This window comes from Anas platyrhynchos, chromosome 4 (genome assembly GCF_047663525.1).
Source record: "Anas platyrhynchos isolate ZD024472 breed Pekin duck chromosome 4, IASCAAS_PekinDuck_T2T, whole genome shotgun sequence".
NCBI lineage: Eukaryota > Metazoa > Chordata > Aves > Anseriformes > Anatidae > Anas > Anas platyrhynchos.
In genome coordinates, this window is record NC_092590.1 from 16,144,631 (window position 1) to 16,161,165 (window position 16,535).

The 16,535-nt window shown below is 41.0% G+C and overlaps 1 protein-coding gene across 23 annotated transcripts in view; it reads left to right on the forward strand.

The window, feature by feature from the left end:
- ADGRL3 (adhesion G protein-coupled receptor L3) overlaps positions 1-16,535 on the forward strand; it is a 524,429-nt gene that overhangs the window by 189,700 nt on the left and 318,194 nt on the right. For all 23 annotated transcript variants that reach the window (XM_038178121.2, XM_072037083.1, XM_072037080.1 and 20 more), the window contains one exon: positions 13,156-13,410. In XM_038178121.2, the coding sequence (XP_038034049.1) occupies positions 13,356-13,410 (55 nt within the window). In that variant the 5' untranslated portion in view covers positions 13,156-13,355. The remainder of the gene's footprint in view (positions 1-13,155; positions 13,411-16,535) is intronic.

Consider the following 16,535-nt stretch of genomic DNA (forward strand, 5'->3'; position numbering starts at 1 on the left):
AAAGGATCTTAATGTTAGATTTTTAGCCATCAGTTGGCTCTGTTACATCTGATAGATTTCCCATCACAGGCGATCTGTGTTCTTGCTTGCTCAGATCCACGCCGGTGCCAAGTGCTAAACAATGACACTATATATCTTTCTGCACAATTTGCCAATTTTGGTTACTTTTGAAGCCTGGTGTTCCCTCTTTGCCCTTGTGAATCTCCCTTATAGGGAGAACAGAATGAACAAAGGAGTGATTGCTTTAGCAAAACCTTTAGAGTTGTCTTATTTATTTATTTATTTTTATTTCTCTGGGTCGGTTTTCCCTTTGTTTTATAAACTAGAGTGCTTACACCTCTTACAGTAAATAAGTCAAAGTAAAGACGTAGTAAAAAGTCGGTTTGTTGTTTATCGTGAATGGCTTTTCAGATAATTGAATGAAATACTTTATTGCAGTTCCAGTTCCTGCTATGTGCTTAAGTAACAAAGGTTTTACTTGCTGCTTGCTATATGTAGGGTGGTATTTTCAAAGGCCCTCTCTTGGCCATGCTGCTTCCTACAGAATTCAGTGGGTTTTTGCCTGTTACCTCAGATGATCTAGCATTTGGGTAGCGCTTTCAAAATCCTCACCTGCAGAGGATCAGAAACGTGGGCTTCTTATAGGGAAAATTTCAGGGAGTACCAAAATGCATCCCACACCACCAATTCATCTTGCATATTAAACATAGCTACATTTTGTTCTTTATAAAGTCCCTTGCAAAATATCATAAAAGGCAGGCCCATACATCAGATGAATTATCTTCCTTTACAGTTACCAGAAGTGCTTGATTTCTTCTTTGGAATCAAATGTTATATTTACAATTAAATGTTTCTCCCTGACTACTGAGGCACCTTGCCTTTTCTGGGTGGAAGCACTGCATGAAGAGTAAAATCAGTAGTGGTCTTTCCTAGTTTATATGCACCACCATAAATAAAGGTGTTAGTGCACATTGTACAACTGCTATATTTAGGGTATATGGAAACATTACTGTTTGCTGGGTTTTTGGAAGTAATAGAAATTGAATAATGAAGTTCATTGCAGAGTCCCGGTGGTACTGCCATTACATTTCAGTCTGACTGTATCTGGTGGCGAATGATTTTTGCCAGATGCCTCTGAGCTACCCGTTTACATTTTCTTGATTATTTTAAGTTCAATATGTATTTAAAAATGCAGAACGTTATAGAAGCTCATTGCCTCAGTTTGGCAACCTACAAATGAGACCACTGTTGTTTAATACAGTCTCTCCAGTCCTGCAATAATTTATCTAAAAGATTAATTTCAGTATCTGTATTTCAGGGGTAGTAAAGTAGGAGTTACTTGGTGAAAAAATCATGTAGAATGTTTCATTTCAAAATCTTTTTCCAAAAATGAAGACCACCAAAGATAAAAGGATAAGAAAACAAACATATTTTGTGGATCAAGGTGTTAACATTTTACAGCTCTGTTCATATAGAATCGTAGAGCAGCTTGGGTTGGAAGGGACCTTAAAGATCATCTAGTTCCAACCGCCCTGCCATGGAAAAGGTTGCTCAAAGCCCCATCCAACCTGGTCTTGAACACTTCCAAGGATGGGGCATCCAGAACTTCTCTGGGCAACCTGTTCCAGTGCTTCACCACCCTCTGAGTGAAGAATTTCCTCCTAACATCTAATCTAAATCTCCCTCTCTTCTAGTTAAAACCCTATTCCTGTCATTGTCTGTCTGGGCAAAAAGTTTCGATGTTTTTATAAGCCCCCTTGAAGTATTGAAAAGGTGCAATAAGATTACCCCAGAGCCTTCTCTTCTCCAGGATGAACATCTCCAACTCTCTCAGCCTTTCTTCATCGGAGAGGTGCTCCAGCCCTCTGGTCAACTTCATGGCCTTCCTCTGGGCCTGGTGTAACAGATGAACATAGTGCTATAAATATGAGTATTGTAGAATAAAATATACTATACCCAATCCAACCTTCTGTGGTAGGAATCACATTCAGTTTTCCCTTGAATATTTTAGAGACAGATACTCTATAAAAGGCTATTAAGAAAAGTGTTTAATTTGTGGCTTATCAAGACAGGCAGATTATAGTTTGACCAATTTCCCAACAGGTGTATTCTCTGTTTTGGTCAGTTGTTACTGATCCTCAGCTATGAGGCATGAAAATAGGGTGAATGTCTCACATTCCTCATGCTGCTGCCCAAGACACTTCTCTGAAAAAGCACGTTTGTCCTGATTGTCCTAGCAGTTAATTTCAGCAGGAAAGCACTCAAGGAATTAATTAATTTTAGCCTTTCACCCACCCAAACGTTTTATTGTTTAGACATTTTATAGTTCTCTTTAAAAAGAATACATGCTTAACTAGAGTTAGTCTCTTCTCTTTTGCAAGGACGTATATTGCCTTTAAAAATGCCTTTTGCAAGAAGTAGAGGGCCATTCGTTTAGCAGAACTGGCCACCACATGGCTCTTGATAACTCCAAGGCACGATGCAAGCACAGAGCCTTCAACTGGAAGTTCCTGGTGACGTTCCAACCGTCTTTAAAAGGTCTGTTTAGTTAAGATCCCTCTTGTAATTTCAGCTGGAAGTATCTGGCCTTTGTTTTACTTCAAAAGGGAAAAGAGAAGTGTATGCGATCCATAGCGTATAAATATTTTATCCATCGAGAGTTTCTGGTATAAAATGCTTCCTTTGTAGTACCAAGAGAAGCCTTGGCTTTTGGCTGTAGTGCAGTGGCCCTTTGTGGCTGTAAATCACCACAATGTCTAGTTGTACGATGTTCCTTATTGCAAAGGAGCCAAAGGAGATGCAGTCGGTCAGATGGAGGTTGAGGAAGGGGCTCGGGGTGTCACTGGGGTGCATTCACACACAGGTGAGCCCTTGCTTTGTCATCGGGTGGGTTTAGCAGCAGCGCTGTATGTGTTATTGGCAGTAAACTTGGCCTTCATCTTCTGGAAGGCAATAAGAGGGATGCTGAGGGTTGTTGTTTAATTTCTGGAAGGTCCAATGAGAGCTTTAGTATCCAGTTTACTAATTGAACTTCAGTCTTGGAGCAGGCCTCTGAACATTAGTGTTGAAGTAATAGTCTGGAGAGATCCCAAAGGATCAGCACGCACCTTTGGAGACGGAAAACGCCAAGGCAACTGCCTATTACTGGAAAAAAATAAATATTTTAATCAGAGATTGTTTTGGGTATGGTTGCTTTCACTGGGAAGGGCTGTTCCTTCAGGGATTAAAGAAGTGCTGAATATTTACCGCTTGTTATCAAAGTTAGCTGGAAATAGTCCACTTACTGGCTGAAGCTTCGTTTTCCGAGTTGTAGAATGGCACGCATGGAAATCACAGCTGTTATCTCTACAACTCGATTTTCTGCTAAAGAGATGGTGTGGGTTTTTTTTTCTCCCATTTTTTGTTGATTGGATAATACCAGGGAGGAAAAGGGAAGGGGGACAAAAGATGTGTTTTGCTGTGAAAATGCCGGGGACCTTTCTAAACTAGACTTTGGGTTAGATGGTGACCTCTGTTACCAAAATATAAATAATAATAAAAAAGTAACAGTGCAGAAAATGAGTACGATAATTAAATCTTTTTCTTCTCCAAAGATCAAAGAGACTGGGCTGTTGATTAATATGTAACATAAGTCATTAACATGGTAAAATGTGGGACAAAACAGCCTCTTTGTTATTACTACACAGACTTTTGTTACAGGGAACTGCAAATCTTTTTGTTCTGATACGTGCTCTATTAGGTTTTCTATTATGCCTCTGTGTCTAGCTCACTGGAAAATACCACACCCAGAAATTTAGACACCACATTTACTCTTCTGCATGCATCTCTCTCCCTTACTATTTCTGACACAGGGCACTTCTGTGTCGCTGTCTTGCGTTCCCACTCAGGCTGTGGACTGGCTTTGCCTGGCTTGCCTGTTCTTCTTAGACTACATCGAGTGCTGTTTGTTTTTCTCCTAGCAACCGGGCTGCTCTATTGTCTTTGGGTCTAAGAAGAGATTTATTTATTTTTTACCCTACCATGAGGTATGAATGCTTAACATTAACCACCTGTTTTGAAAAATGAATCCAAGTTCCTTCCTTACTAGTACCAGTTTTTGAGAGTGCCCACGTAAAAAAAAAAAATCTATATAATATATAGATGTGTATATGTATATCTCTACGGCTTCTTCTACGTGGCAAGGTCAGGAGTTTTTCATACATTTTACTTCTACCCAGACTGTTTCTTAATTTGCATCATTTGGTTGAATAATATAACCCTCCTAATATTTTCCAAGCCACTTATACTTAAGTAATCACTTACACTTATCTTCAGCATAAACCTCATTGATTTTATTTCTCATTGAAAACATCGGTAGTAGCAAATATGATCCTATTGGCTTGGAGTCTATTAGAAATAAAATTATATTAAATGTCTTGTGGGGTGTGAAGAGGTTAAGTCAAGGAGAGTCGTCCGAGAAAGTCATCCCGGTGTAAACCATAAATCTGTTTTATATTTAAACTACATGTCACCCACCAGCCAAAAATAGCAATGATCATTAAAACCCAATTTGCAGCTTAACATTAATAGACATTTATTACATCATAACAGATCTGAAAGACAATTAAACTTAACTTTTTCCTAGATAACTTTCTTCTAAAAAAAAAAAAAAAAAAGTGTTATTCATTTGGCTTTTCCCATTAATTTCATTTGCCAGGGATTCTTTTTATTTGATAGGGTGCACGTGCACACAGTTGTGTGCACACGTGTATAGGTGCTCTCTCGTTGTTGCTGTAATTCTTTCAACAGCAGTGTATTTTAAATGGGAAAAGCAATTAACCTTGGTTATACTGCCTGTTAATTTCCTAATCAGCACAAAAGTGAAGGAAATTACATTTTCTTAGTGCAAAACAAGAAATATCTGTTACCATCCATTTGAGAAAGGAATAGTAAGCAAGAGCAGAATAAAAAGGCACCGGAGACACATTTTACATACAGGAGAGAGATCGCAGCTTTGGCGCTATTTTCACTGCAATCGCTCAGGCAAGTAGTACTTTTTTCCTTTTTATTACCCCATATAGTTAGTTATATACGCTCGTAGCGATGGGAGCTGGAGTCAGTCAAGGGCTGAGGAAATACAGCAATGTCAAAAGCGCTGCTTCCTATGACAAATGTGGTTTTGACCGCATTTGGTATTTCGGTTCACGCGCTGCTGTCTGTCAGGTCCTTGCTGCTGGGGGCCCCATGAAACGAGCTGTCAGAGAGGCTGGGCTGCCTGCTTCAGCTCAGCATTGCTCATCTCTCTGTAGCTGTTGGTGTCTTTAACTTTGCTGTGTAACCTTCATATCCCAGCAAAGAGCAACTGGGTTGTGAAGGAGTCCACTAAGAGGTGGACATGAGGCAGTCTGTCTCTTTCCCCCTTTTCCATGGAAAAGATGGGTCACTTCAAGAAGCCATCTTTAGTGTTTTCCACTTTTTTGGGAGCTAACAGCTCTGAGAGCATGTGCACCATCCTACAGGAAGAAAATTAGAGGTGGGATGAAAGGGAAGTGAGAGAGAGTGGAGATGCTGAAAATTATTTGTAAAGGTTACATCCAGAGACACTGAGGAGTATGTGTCCTCTGGCCCCAGTACTGCACTTCACTTAAAGATGTGCTATTTAAACTCTCATGGAGTCCTCTGTAATTTCTTTTGGCTAATTTGCTTCTTGGAGGCTGTCACTTCCTTGGTTTAAAGCAAGACCCTATGCAGAACAGGTGCCATCACAATTACAGCATTGATAAGACACGTGAATATATTCAGCAGTGCCCGGAGGTATGGGAGAGGTGATGCCTCAAAATACAAGCAGTGATTGTGGTAGCAAAGGGAAGTTAAATTTATGCGGACCCTGGAGGTAAGCTTGTCTCCATTTGCAACGCGTGCACCACATGTTTTATTTGTCACGGAAGAATTGCCCAAAGCTCTGTGACATGCAAATAAGCATTATGAGAGCATTGTCAAACCCAGGCTTTCAACATCATGAATCATTCACAGAAAAAAATTACAAGATTGATTAAAAGTCATATGAATTTTAAATCAAACAAATATGTTGAGTTGTGTTTATTTACCACTGATTTGCTGAGCCACTAAACTGCGTTTGGGCCCTATTTTTCAGCTTTTCTCTGTAAGGAGAAACTAACTTGAAAACGAAGCTGAAATTTTCATTATTCCGAGGAATTGCCACATACTGAGAGTCATGCAATGAAATCATGACTGTTGGCAATGCTCCTAGGGAGTGTTTGCCTGGGTATTATTTGCCTGGTAAAGGAGATGTACGACAACCTAATACATTTGAGAGAGACGGCATATTATGTAGGTATGATAAATTTTTAGAAGGATCTGAATTCCCCCTCCTCCATCCAAAAAATAAAGTTCATAGATCATATTTGTAACAACAGTATGTTATTTTGTAGGTGATTTGTATGTGATAATGAGATGGCATTGTTTCAGGTGGTCATGAGTTTTAGGATTACGTAGCTATTTGCAAGGTATATGGGGGGCTTTCTCCTTGATGCTGGAGCAGTGGAGGGGATGACTTGCTTCTTGCAATCCATGAGCTGCTTTAGCAGGCAGTGCTTAACCACTGAGAGCTACAAAGCTTTTTGTCATCGGTTTTGGGAACACCTGCTGGTCTAGGAGCAGTAAAGGAGTACAAATATTTGCGTGTTTAACCACGTGCTCAAACGATACACTCCACCTTTTGAAATGTTGTAAGCGTTACCGTATATTTGCGTACATTTAGGGACGTGGTGAATGCTGTAGGTTCCTCTTTTAAGCCTGTAATGAAGCATGTTGCAGAGGATAACCGGCAGGCACTTAAAGCGAGTGCATTCAGTAGTGGTGCTATTGTGGTGGACACAATTCAGTACAATTTTTAAAAGCTTCTGGAAAGCGTTTCCAAGACTTTTCTCTCTGTTCCTTCCCCCCTATCTTCCAATGTGTAGGCACAAGACATGTGAGTGGTTTCACTTTTAGTTTGGTTACCATTTTCCTCTGAAATTGCTTTGATCCTGGGTTGAATGGGAAAACCAACAAGCAGCTGATAGCTTAAATTCCCCCTTTGACCTTGGGGAGAGCACAAAAACCTCCCATTTCACCTATACTGAAAGGAAGAAAAAAAAAACTATTAGATTCAGCTGGTCTGTATTCGGGTGTGCGCCTATCAAAGGCTTGATTAATCTGAAATGAATTAACTCACTTAACACTTGAGAGTTATTTTGCCGTGAATCCTGTAGTATATCTAAAGAGTTCTTTGTCACTTTGAATTACAGCCTAAACAGGTGGTTGATGAGGCTCACTTTGAGCTGACAGCGGTGCCTTGCTGCCTCTGCAGCTCCTCTTGGGGGAGTGTAAGTAGTGCTGCAATGATATTTGAGGACGTAGAGTGAATGTGAACTTATCAGCCATTGTTGCCTGCTTTTAAGGTTTTTTAAATTACTTCTTAAAGTGCTACACTACAGTGTGAGATATAAAGGAGGAGTAAAGGGCAGAATACACCTAGGTTTTCAAACAATAGGGATAATATTAATGAAGGTGTGTGCCATTGGGGACAGAGGTGCAGGTGCTCTTGTCTTAACCCTTGCTTGGGAATGAGGACTTGGAAATATCTCTGTGCATTTGGGATGAGAGGGTTGCGTAGCTTCCTTCGTCGTTTGCCGGCCCAGCAGAGACGTGAGGAAGAATGGGAACAGAGGCTGTGGTACAGAAAGGATGTGTAGGCACAAAGCAGGTTGAAGTAGAAGCTGGGGAGCACACTCACCCTAAGAAGGGCTTCTGGGCTGACTGCCCCGATTCTCTCAGTGCATCCATTGAACAAACGTAAACCTGAAATGAAGCGCCAAAAGGGCTGCCGCTGTTAATTCTGAGTAACCAGAACTTGTTTTCCTGAACTTTGTGGGATCTCTAACTTCATCAGCATTTGCCACATAGGATGAATCTTCTCCTGGGCTAAATGCAGACACAGAAAAGTTGCCAGGCAATTCAGAGTTGATGTATCAGTAAGGTGTTCCTGACTTATGAAAAATGGTCATTGAAAAAATCCATAAATAACCCCGTCCCTCTGGTGGCAACTTTGGTAGGTGGACAGCAGTGGAGGTGCTTGGAGTTTGCTGCCCCTGAAGGTGACCATAGAGCTATATCGTGTCTGGGGAAAGGATTGAAAATCGGATAAAGGTGGGAAGGGCAAAACTCTTTTTTTTTTTTCTTTCTTTTTTTTTTTTTTTTTGTAGTGGTGCAAAAAATCAAAAAGTGTTTTGCAGACAACTTGTAACCAAATGTACTAGAGCAATAATTCTTTAGTTTAGCTCTTGGTAATGGGAGCAGCAATGCAGGACATTCTTTTACTTGAAAGAGACTTCTTTATCTTTAAATTCCAGTGAATTTATTTACTTTTGAAGAGATTGTATTTTTTTTTTTTTCTTTTCTCTTGCTGTGGTTATTTCCCTTCTTTCTTTCTGTAGTCAAATTCTGAAAATAGTTTCTGGTATACATTGCTCTGCAAGTAGCAAATGCTGAGATGCTGAGAATTTCATCCATGGCTCCAATTTGGCCCATCAGCTTCAAACAGTTTATTACTTCCAAACTTTTGTTCCTGTAAATAGCAGATTTAATCAGTATTTGGTTGAAACGTACTTATTTTTTTTACTTAGTAAGCAACTTCTGCCAAAGAAGGAGATACGTGTAGGAATCTTTTCTATTAAGGAATATAAAGCAATCCTTGCATCAGTGATTTGTAATTTTGAGTTAGTTTTGCTAAACTCATTTTCAGGGGAGGGGAGAAAAATGTTTTGAAGTAAAACTGGGCAAGAAAAGCAATGCATTTCTGCCTGGCTTTTGCAAATCAATGTCATTGAAAACACTGCGAAAACCCTCCTGTGGCCACACCATGACCGTCCAGAATGTGCTGGGTGCCTGAGGAAGGCAGGAAGATTTTGCCAGGCAAGAAAAGGAGTGTCCGGCTTTGTGCAGGTGCAAATGCTCATGTTTAGGCAAAGGCAGTAATTAGGGGGATTTGTGACAGGTTTGGCTCGTGCTGCTCTAAATTCTGCTTTGAATTCAGACTTTGTTCGCTCACTAGATAGACTGGTTTCCTTCTCTTTTTCACCCTGTCTGGACGCTGTCAGGAGGTGAGCTCAGAAAATGCCCCAGTGTGCTGCTTCCCATCAGCTACCAAATGGGAGACTTGGGTAGATGTTGAGTTAGTGAATCCATAATGTTCCTTTATGAATGAATGCCTTGACAAATACTTTATTGCATGTCTCTACCTCACAAAGCTGTGGTTTCCTTTGGCTTTCTCCTATCCTGTCAGTACCACTTTGGGTTGGATTTTGGGAACTGTCAGCATGCAAATCAGGTTTGGGTGATGCTTGGCAGCAGATCAGCCCATGATGCTGTCAGGGGCAGCCCTATAGGCAGAAAGGTCATTGACCAGAAGAACATTCTTGTAAATTAATGCGGGCTGTGTCATCTTCGTGGTTCAAATCCAAACCCCTTAGGTCAAGTGTAACCCTTAACTCTTTCACTGTGATAGTGTATCCCCTTCTTGCATCAGTAAATGTAACAGAACTCTAAAGTTCATGGGTGCGTGCTCTAGTTTCTCCCTTTGGCTGTACATTACGTGGAGATAATCCAAAGATGAAGTGAATGTTGTTTTGTAGACCTCTTTTTGCGTCTCATAAATGCTTTTTGAGAGAGGTTGTGTGACCATTTAAAAAAGGTTTGCTCTACTTGTTTTCTGTCTAATTGTTCTCCTGCATATTTCACGTTCATGAACACAGTACGATTATTTGACCATAAAACAAACAAACAAACAAAAACCCAGAATTTTGTAGCACTAAAATGTGTTTGGTTCATATAGCAGTGCTGAAGTTGTTAAGCATCTTCAACAGTTCTCTGTGCATGGTGTGGATTTGGTAGGCTTAAGCTCATGCACAAATCTTAACGGTTTGAACAAGCCTTTGTAGGAGCAGGCTTAAGGGCAAGGCCACGTCCACCAGTGGAAACAGCCAGACAGGCTGTGTCTCTGGCTCCTTTTACTCTGTTAGGAAAGAATATGTAGATAGGGGTATGGGGACCATACTTTTACGTTTTACCATAGTAAAGGGTGCCTAATGAGCTAGTCCTATCACTTCTGTTTTGCACAGGAGCTCTGTGACTGGATAATGTCCCTTCTGGTAGGATGAAATGTTTATTTGCACTTTTGTCAGGTTGCAGGGCATCAGGTCCCCAATTTAATGTTTGGACTCTGTGAAAAGCAGGTGAATCCTTTTGCTTTCTGAGTCACAGCCCATGAGACCCCAGAAGAGTTATTGAATTCAATCGTGTAGGAAAACACAGGCAGAAAAAAATTATTTTTAAGACTACCATGTAAATATTTATTGGCAATTATCCCTTCTCTGGGATAGGTATCATAAATCATTTGTGGCTTCTCAAGTTTATACCCAAAAAGCTTTTATTGCACCATAATGTTATCTCCTTCTAACAGGTTCAGATTATCCAGAACTTGAATCAGCTTACACAAATAAAAATTAGAAAACAAACCCCCACTCTTTCACTCCCTGACTGAGTTTTTTCCTTCAGGGCAGTGTACCTGAGCTCAGACAGCTTCCCCCTATCTCTGCGTATAGCTTCTCCAATTTAGTAGCACAAAAAGCTTCTCACTTTTAAAACTCTTTATAATGATGATGCTATAGAAAAAGCACACGTGAACAATGGCCCGTGGGGTGTTTTGATGTACACTGCTAGCTTTTCTATAATATAAATGGAAAACTTGTTCTCTGTTTCAAAAATATAATTTAAAATATTCATAGGTCTTGTCTTCCTTTGTAAAATAGGCTTTAAATATGGTCAATGGCTAGTGTCCTAGCTTGAGCAAGTTCCCATTTCTTGCTTGTCTGTAAAGAAGCCACTTGCCTGCACATTGACCTTGGGCTTTTGAGTCACCACAGTCAGAAAAAGCCTCAGAAATTAAATGCTACATTTAAATGAACAAATTGCAGGGGGAGACTGGTGAGGAGAGAAAAGCGGGAGAACAAAATTTTGGCAGAGCAAGCAGATGTACTTATCAGAAAAAATGCAGCTTCCTTATAGACTTTGGTGCTGAACAATGTGGGGTTTGACTTGGTTGATCAGCAAAGATAGGAGGCAGAACAAAGGCCACTTTGTCATGCTGGAGTTACAGGAATATATCCACATCACAATGGCATGCAGCATAGTTTTTCATAGAGCTTTTTGGCTCAAACTGGGTTTTGGGTAAGAACAAAAATTGGCAAAAACAGCTTCTTTGCTTGGAGAAGAATAACTTCTGTTGATCAGAGATTTTTTTTTGAGAGATTTTTAATTAGACCAGTGCTGTGAAGGCTGCAGAGTCTAGGGAGTTCAAAACAGATATGCAAAGTACTTTACAATTCCTCATATTTTATCATCATTTCAAAGTCAGCAGGGAGCTAGGTCTCAAACTGATGCCATGGCTTAACTCTGTGCAGTTGTTGTTTTATTCCTGCCAAGTTTGAGTCACTGTGGCCATCTAGCCCCTTCTTGAGAGATTAAAATGATGGGAAGCTGGAATCCTTTCTGCAATTAAATGAGTGAATGTTTCTATTCAAGCGTAGATTCCAATTTCCCCATGCCTTCCTGTAAGAGTGTGGGATGGACAAGAACTTCACTGTGAGGGTGACACAGCACTGGGACAGGCTGCACAGAGAGGTTGTGGAGTCTCCTTCTCTGGAGATATCCAAAACCCACCTGGAATCCATCCTGCGCAATGTGCTCTGGGTGACCCTGTTTGGCAGGGAGGTTGGACCAGATGATCTCCAGAGGTCCCTTCCCACCTCAGCCATCCTGTGAATGAATTCTGTGATTCTGTGAGCTCGACTAGATGTGAGAGACTGAGGTACCGGCAGTAACCGGAGATGGTAGCTGCAGGGTGAGTGGGACTTCCAGGCTCTACTTGGCTTCAAAGCCCGGTCTGGATTTGGTGATTAAGAGCCATATAGGAGACCTCAAAGGAGAGGGGATAAAGAAGCTTTTAGTCATGTTATCAGCAGTCATGTTCCCAAACCATGTTGCTGACCCCACTGACTGGCATCTTGGTGAGGGCCTCAACAGAAGGAGTGGAAGGTTTTAGCAGGAAGGAGTAATATGGTGCCCAGCTTCCTGGGGAAGAACTGGGTTCAGTTTCTGCCCAAGTCTTCAGGGCTGTCAGCTGTGGAAAGTTCAGCAAGGTTAAAACCGAACGCTGAAGAGGGAACCCTGGTGCTGTGAGGAGGAAGTTGTTGAGAGGCCTCCCATGCTGTGAGCAGTGCAAATGTGAGGCCATCCATGGCACTGCCATGGCAGTACTGGCATTCAGGACACACGGCCAACGTGCATGGATAACTCCTGGCCAGTGCATCAACCTGGGTTAAAATTAGAGATTAAAGATGAAAGAGAAGCAGGAGTATTGTGCAGGCATCCTATCCCCTCTGCTGCGACTAATCCATCTTTTCCAACCTAAGCAACTCGATTTTAAGCACGTTGTGCCTGCCATGTGTGCTCACGGTTATGGCCTAGACCAACCAGTGAAGTGAACCCTGGCACCTGCAGTTTGTTGGTTTGCCTTTCAGGAGCTTGACTTTACTGCTGGGCCCCATACCTGAGGGTTTTGGGTGGAAAGGAAGCAGCTGGGGTGGAAATTAATCTCTTGCAGAGAAATAGGCCCAGAGCCTCGGCACCAAATAAACCCTTTTCAGCAATGAAATTTCTCTCATTTTTTGATTTGTAAATACACAAGCGTTTCCCAGAGAGCTGCAGGTTGTTTTAGAAGTCCCATGTATGTAGGTTCCAGTGCAATCTGAATGGACTTGTTTTTTTCAGTCACCTTTCAAGCCTGTGGACTCCCTGGGCCCATGGCCATTATGTTCAAAACTGCTGCCTTAAGCCCTGCTCTAAGAGGCGAAGTGGAGTATTAGTGATGCACAAACTGTCTCTCTTGGAGACAAGTTTTAATTCCTGTTGTACATAAAGAACATCTGAAGGGCTGGGGGGAAGATGTGTTTGCCTTTACAGCTGTTGGCAGCAGAGAAATGCAGCAAGACTTGATTGAAAACACCTATCTTAGTGTTTTACTAACTACATTTTTTTTTCCTTTCTCATTTCTAGGTCTCAGATTCTGGATTCTGTCTGTGGGATTTTTTTTATTACTTTTTTTTTATTATCATTTTTGATTGGCTTTTTCCCCTTTCTCGGATGTGAGTTGAAGGCCAACCGTCGAAGTGCTGGAAGCAAGTGCAGGAGGACGCTCACCTTGTTTTGTTTGAACCCTTGTTTGCTGGGATACTTTCAAGCCCTCCTTCACAGTCATGTGGTCATCACAGCTGCTGTTCTTCACAATGCTCTTAACACCGTTAGCCCATGGTGAGTGAGAGACGGGGAAATTTGCCTGCGGGATGGGAAGAGAGAATGGAAAATAGCAAAGATTATGTCTATTTTTTCTGCCTAATCTGTTTTTTCCAGGATGTTGTTTTCTCTTCCCACTTCCACCCCAAGGTCTTTGAATTCTCAGGCTACGTTATGACTAATTAAGTCTTGAAACAAAGAATTCTGGTCACAGAAAGATTTCTGTCCTTGCGTTTAGCTGCTACAATAAGGCAGACTTCCTTCCTCATGCCCAAGCCTACTCTGTTGGATGTGTGTCACTGGGATTGTCTCTCCTGGCCTCTACATGGAAATGATTTTCCCTTTTGTGAATACTGTTCAACAGGGGGTCATGTCCAACTCTTTAGCCACAGCTCCAGCGAGGGTGGGATCTTAATCACTGTCACCTCAGACCATGAGAACCAAAACCAGTATAGTTGCCTTTAGCCTGGTATACCTTGTAACCCACATGGAAACACAGTCAGTAGCTGTAGCACTGTGCTGATGCAACTAGGCAGCCTCTGAGAGCTCAGCTAAAATCATAAGGCACCACTGCTATTTTATATTAACTGCTATGTTAGCTCTCACTCCAAAGTCTGCCTACAGTGCCCATTTTATATATATATATATATATATATATATATATATATATATATATATATATTATTTTTTTTAAGTGGAAGAAAAATGTTTATTTTATTAGCCAGGAAAAAGTTAAATGAAATATGACACGATTAATTACTTGGGATAAGACTTCAAGGCCTTGGGTTGTTTTTGTTTTGTTTGTTTGCTTTTGTTTTTAATGTGAGAAACCCAAATGTAGGCCACACGAGTAAATTTCCAGATTTCTTAAATGCTGAAGGCTTCAGGAGCTCCTGTTCTTAGGAATCGATCTCAGTAATCGATTTAGGTTCCTAAATCATCAGAGTAGAGCTTTGGAAAATTTGGCTAGTTACTTGATGCCCAAATGGAAGATGAGCTCCACTGAGTATCCCATTTTAATTTCAGTTCAGTGGGAGCATGTCTGTAAACAAGATGACTCCTTGTATTTAGCCTGTGTGCCTCTGCATTGAAAATGCAAAATAAAAGGCCTTTGTGCTCAGCATCTATTGTGGGTGCTTAGACTCGAAAGTGAAGTTTTACAGCAAAGAAGGCTAAAAAAAGATGAATTCTGTGTAATTGGCTGAACATATCTATTTCTAGAGCACAACCTGTCTGCTCATATCACTTATAACACCTTTGTGCACAAAGGTTATCTGTACTATCATTCTTTAAGCAAAACTCCTCACTGACTTGAAAATTAGAATGAATAATTAAACTGAGCAAACCAACTGGGGTAGAATGGAAAGAGCTATTAGGAAAGGTGCTCTCCATTCTTTTCCAGGAAAGTTAAATGGTAAATGTTTTGTAAATCTTTATAATTAAACAATATTAACAGTTAAAGCAATTAACAATTTAAACATGCCTCTGGTGGTTCTGTTTTTAAATCAAAGTGCCCCTGTGGCTGGAAAATTCTGCATGATAGTTGCAAGAAATGAAAATGTCAGAACTATCTTAAGAGTCATATTGTGCTACAGATGAGCAAATACCAGGGATGCAGAAACCAGGCGCCTGGAAATGTTGTTACGGTTATAATCTTCATGCTTTTCTGCAATGTTGGTGTATGGGGTGGCTGCTGTGTTTTTTTTTTTTTTTTTTTTTTGTCTGTTTTGGGGTGTTTTTTTTTTCAGTGTGTTGTTTTTATTGTGTTTTTTTTTTTTTTGGTAGCAGTCAATAGTGGTAAATCTGACCCTTACATGTTTTCTCATCCCTGCAAATCGCTAATAAGAGTGCAGTAGAGGCTCCTAGATGCTTTTGAGTATTGGATAGTGAAGACCTTTGGTCTGAGCACAAGGGCTTGGAGTCACATTTAGCTCTCCCTGTTTTGTTCTCTAATATTGACCAAGATGCGGTTAGCATCTCGAAACTTTGTTCTGTTGCTTTTCGTGAGGGAAGCAGATACTGAGCATGGGTCTGGCTTTTAGGAGTGGTATGTTCTTGATCCTAAACAAAGGGAAAAATACAATATAGCTGTGTGTCATGATAAGAGTATGTTTGGTATCAGCTAGCACTGGGCAGTCAAACCCATTCAGTGTCCCATGGAGAACAAAGGGCATGTGCATTGGAGTTGTACTGGAGGTTGCAATAAATGGTCTAATAGGGCTTCCAGGGTTTTGAAATTGGACACTGAGTATCTGATGGCTTTCGGGTACCCTCCCTCACTGCCCTTCCCCCTGCAAGCATGGACAGAAAGCCGCATGAAGCAGGTGGCAAGATGGTGTCAATGCAGAAGTTGTTCCTTCAACTTCACCTCGCATATAAAAATGATCTGTTTAAGCCCTGCTCAGTTTTTCCGTCCCAGTAATCCCCTTTCATTATGTACATAGAAAGCTTTTGTATTTTGTTTAAGGGGATTTGACCATTCAGGTCCCTGTGTCATGGACTGTAAGGGCTCCTGTCCTGCAGCGATTAGCTGAGTTGATACAAGCTGCTTCTGCAGGCCGTGGCTCACTACATCTCATTCCCTGTTTGAGTTTACGCAGTCTCTTCATCTGCAGTGATTGTTACATAAGAGATGGATCCCATAAATTATTATCATTATTTTTTCCTTTGTTCTTTTTTTGGTGAGAGAGGCAGGACGTGGGACAGGGCTGACTATTCTTTTAGCTCCCATTTCTGGGGGTATACTTTGTGTCTTGGGTTATGACAAGTGTTGAGTCAACAGCTTAGATGACTTCAGTGATCTGCAAGATGGAAAGTAATCCCCCAGAATACTGCCCTGCTACAGTGTCTTCTTGCTGTTGTTCTGCAGCAGTAATGACAGGCGAACAAGTCTTGAATCCTTGCAGTTTCTTGGTGATTATGTTAATCTACTGTATCCTAAATGCAGAGGCACTGTGATGTCTGCTTTTGCCCAGACTGCTCTGAATCATAGCTCAGGAAATGCTCAAAACATGTGAAATACTTAAGATAATAGCAGATGTGAGTAGTGCATGCTTTCTTTACTGTTGCTCTTCAATGGAAAATAGCGTTGTGTGCCAGTGGAGCAGTGCAAAAGACCCCAGGAAGCTCTTCCCTTCTTTTAA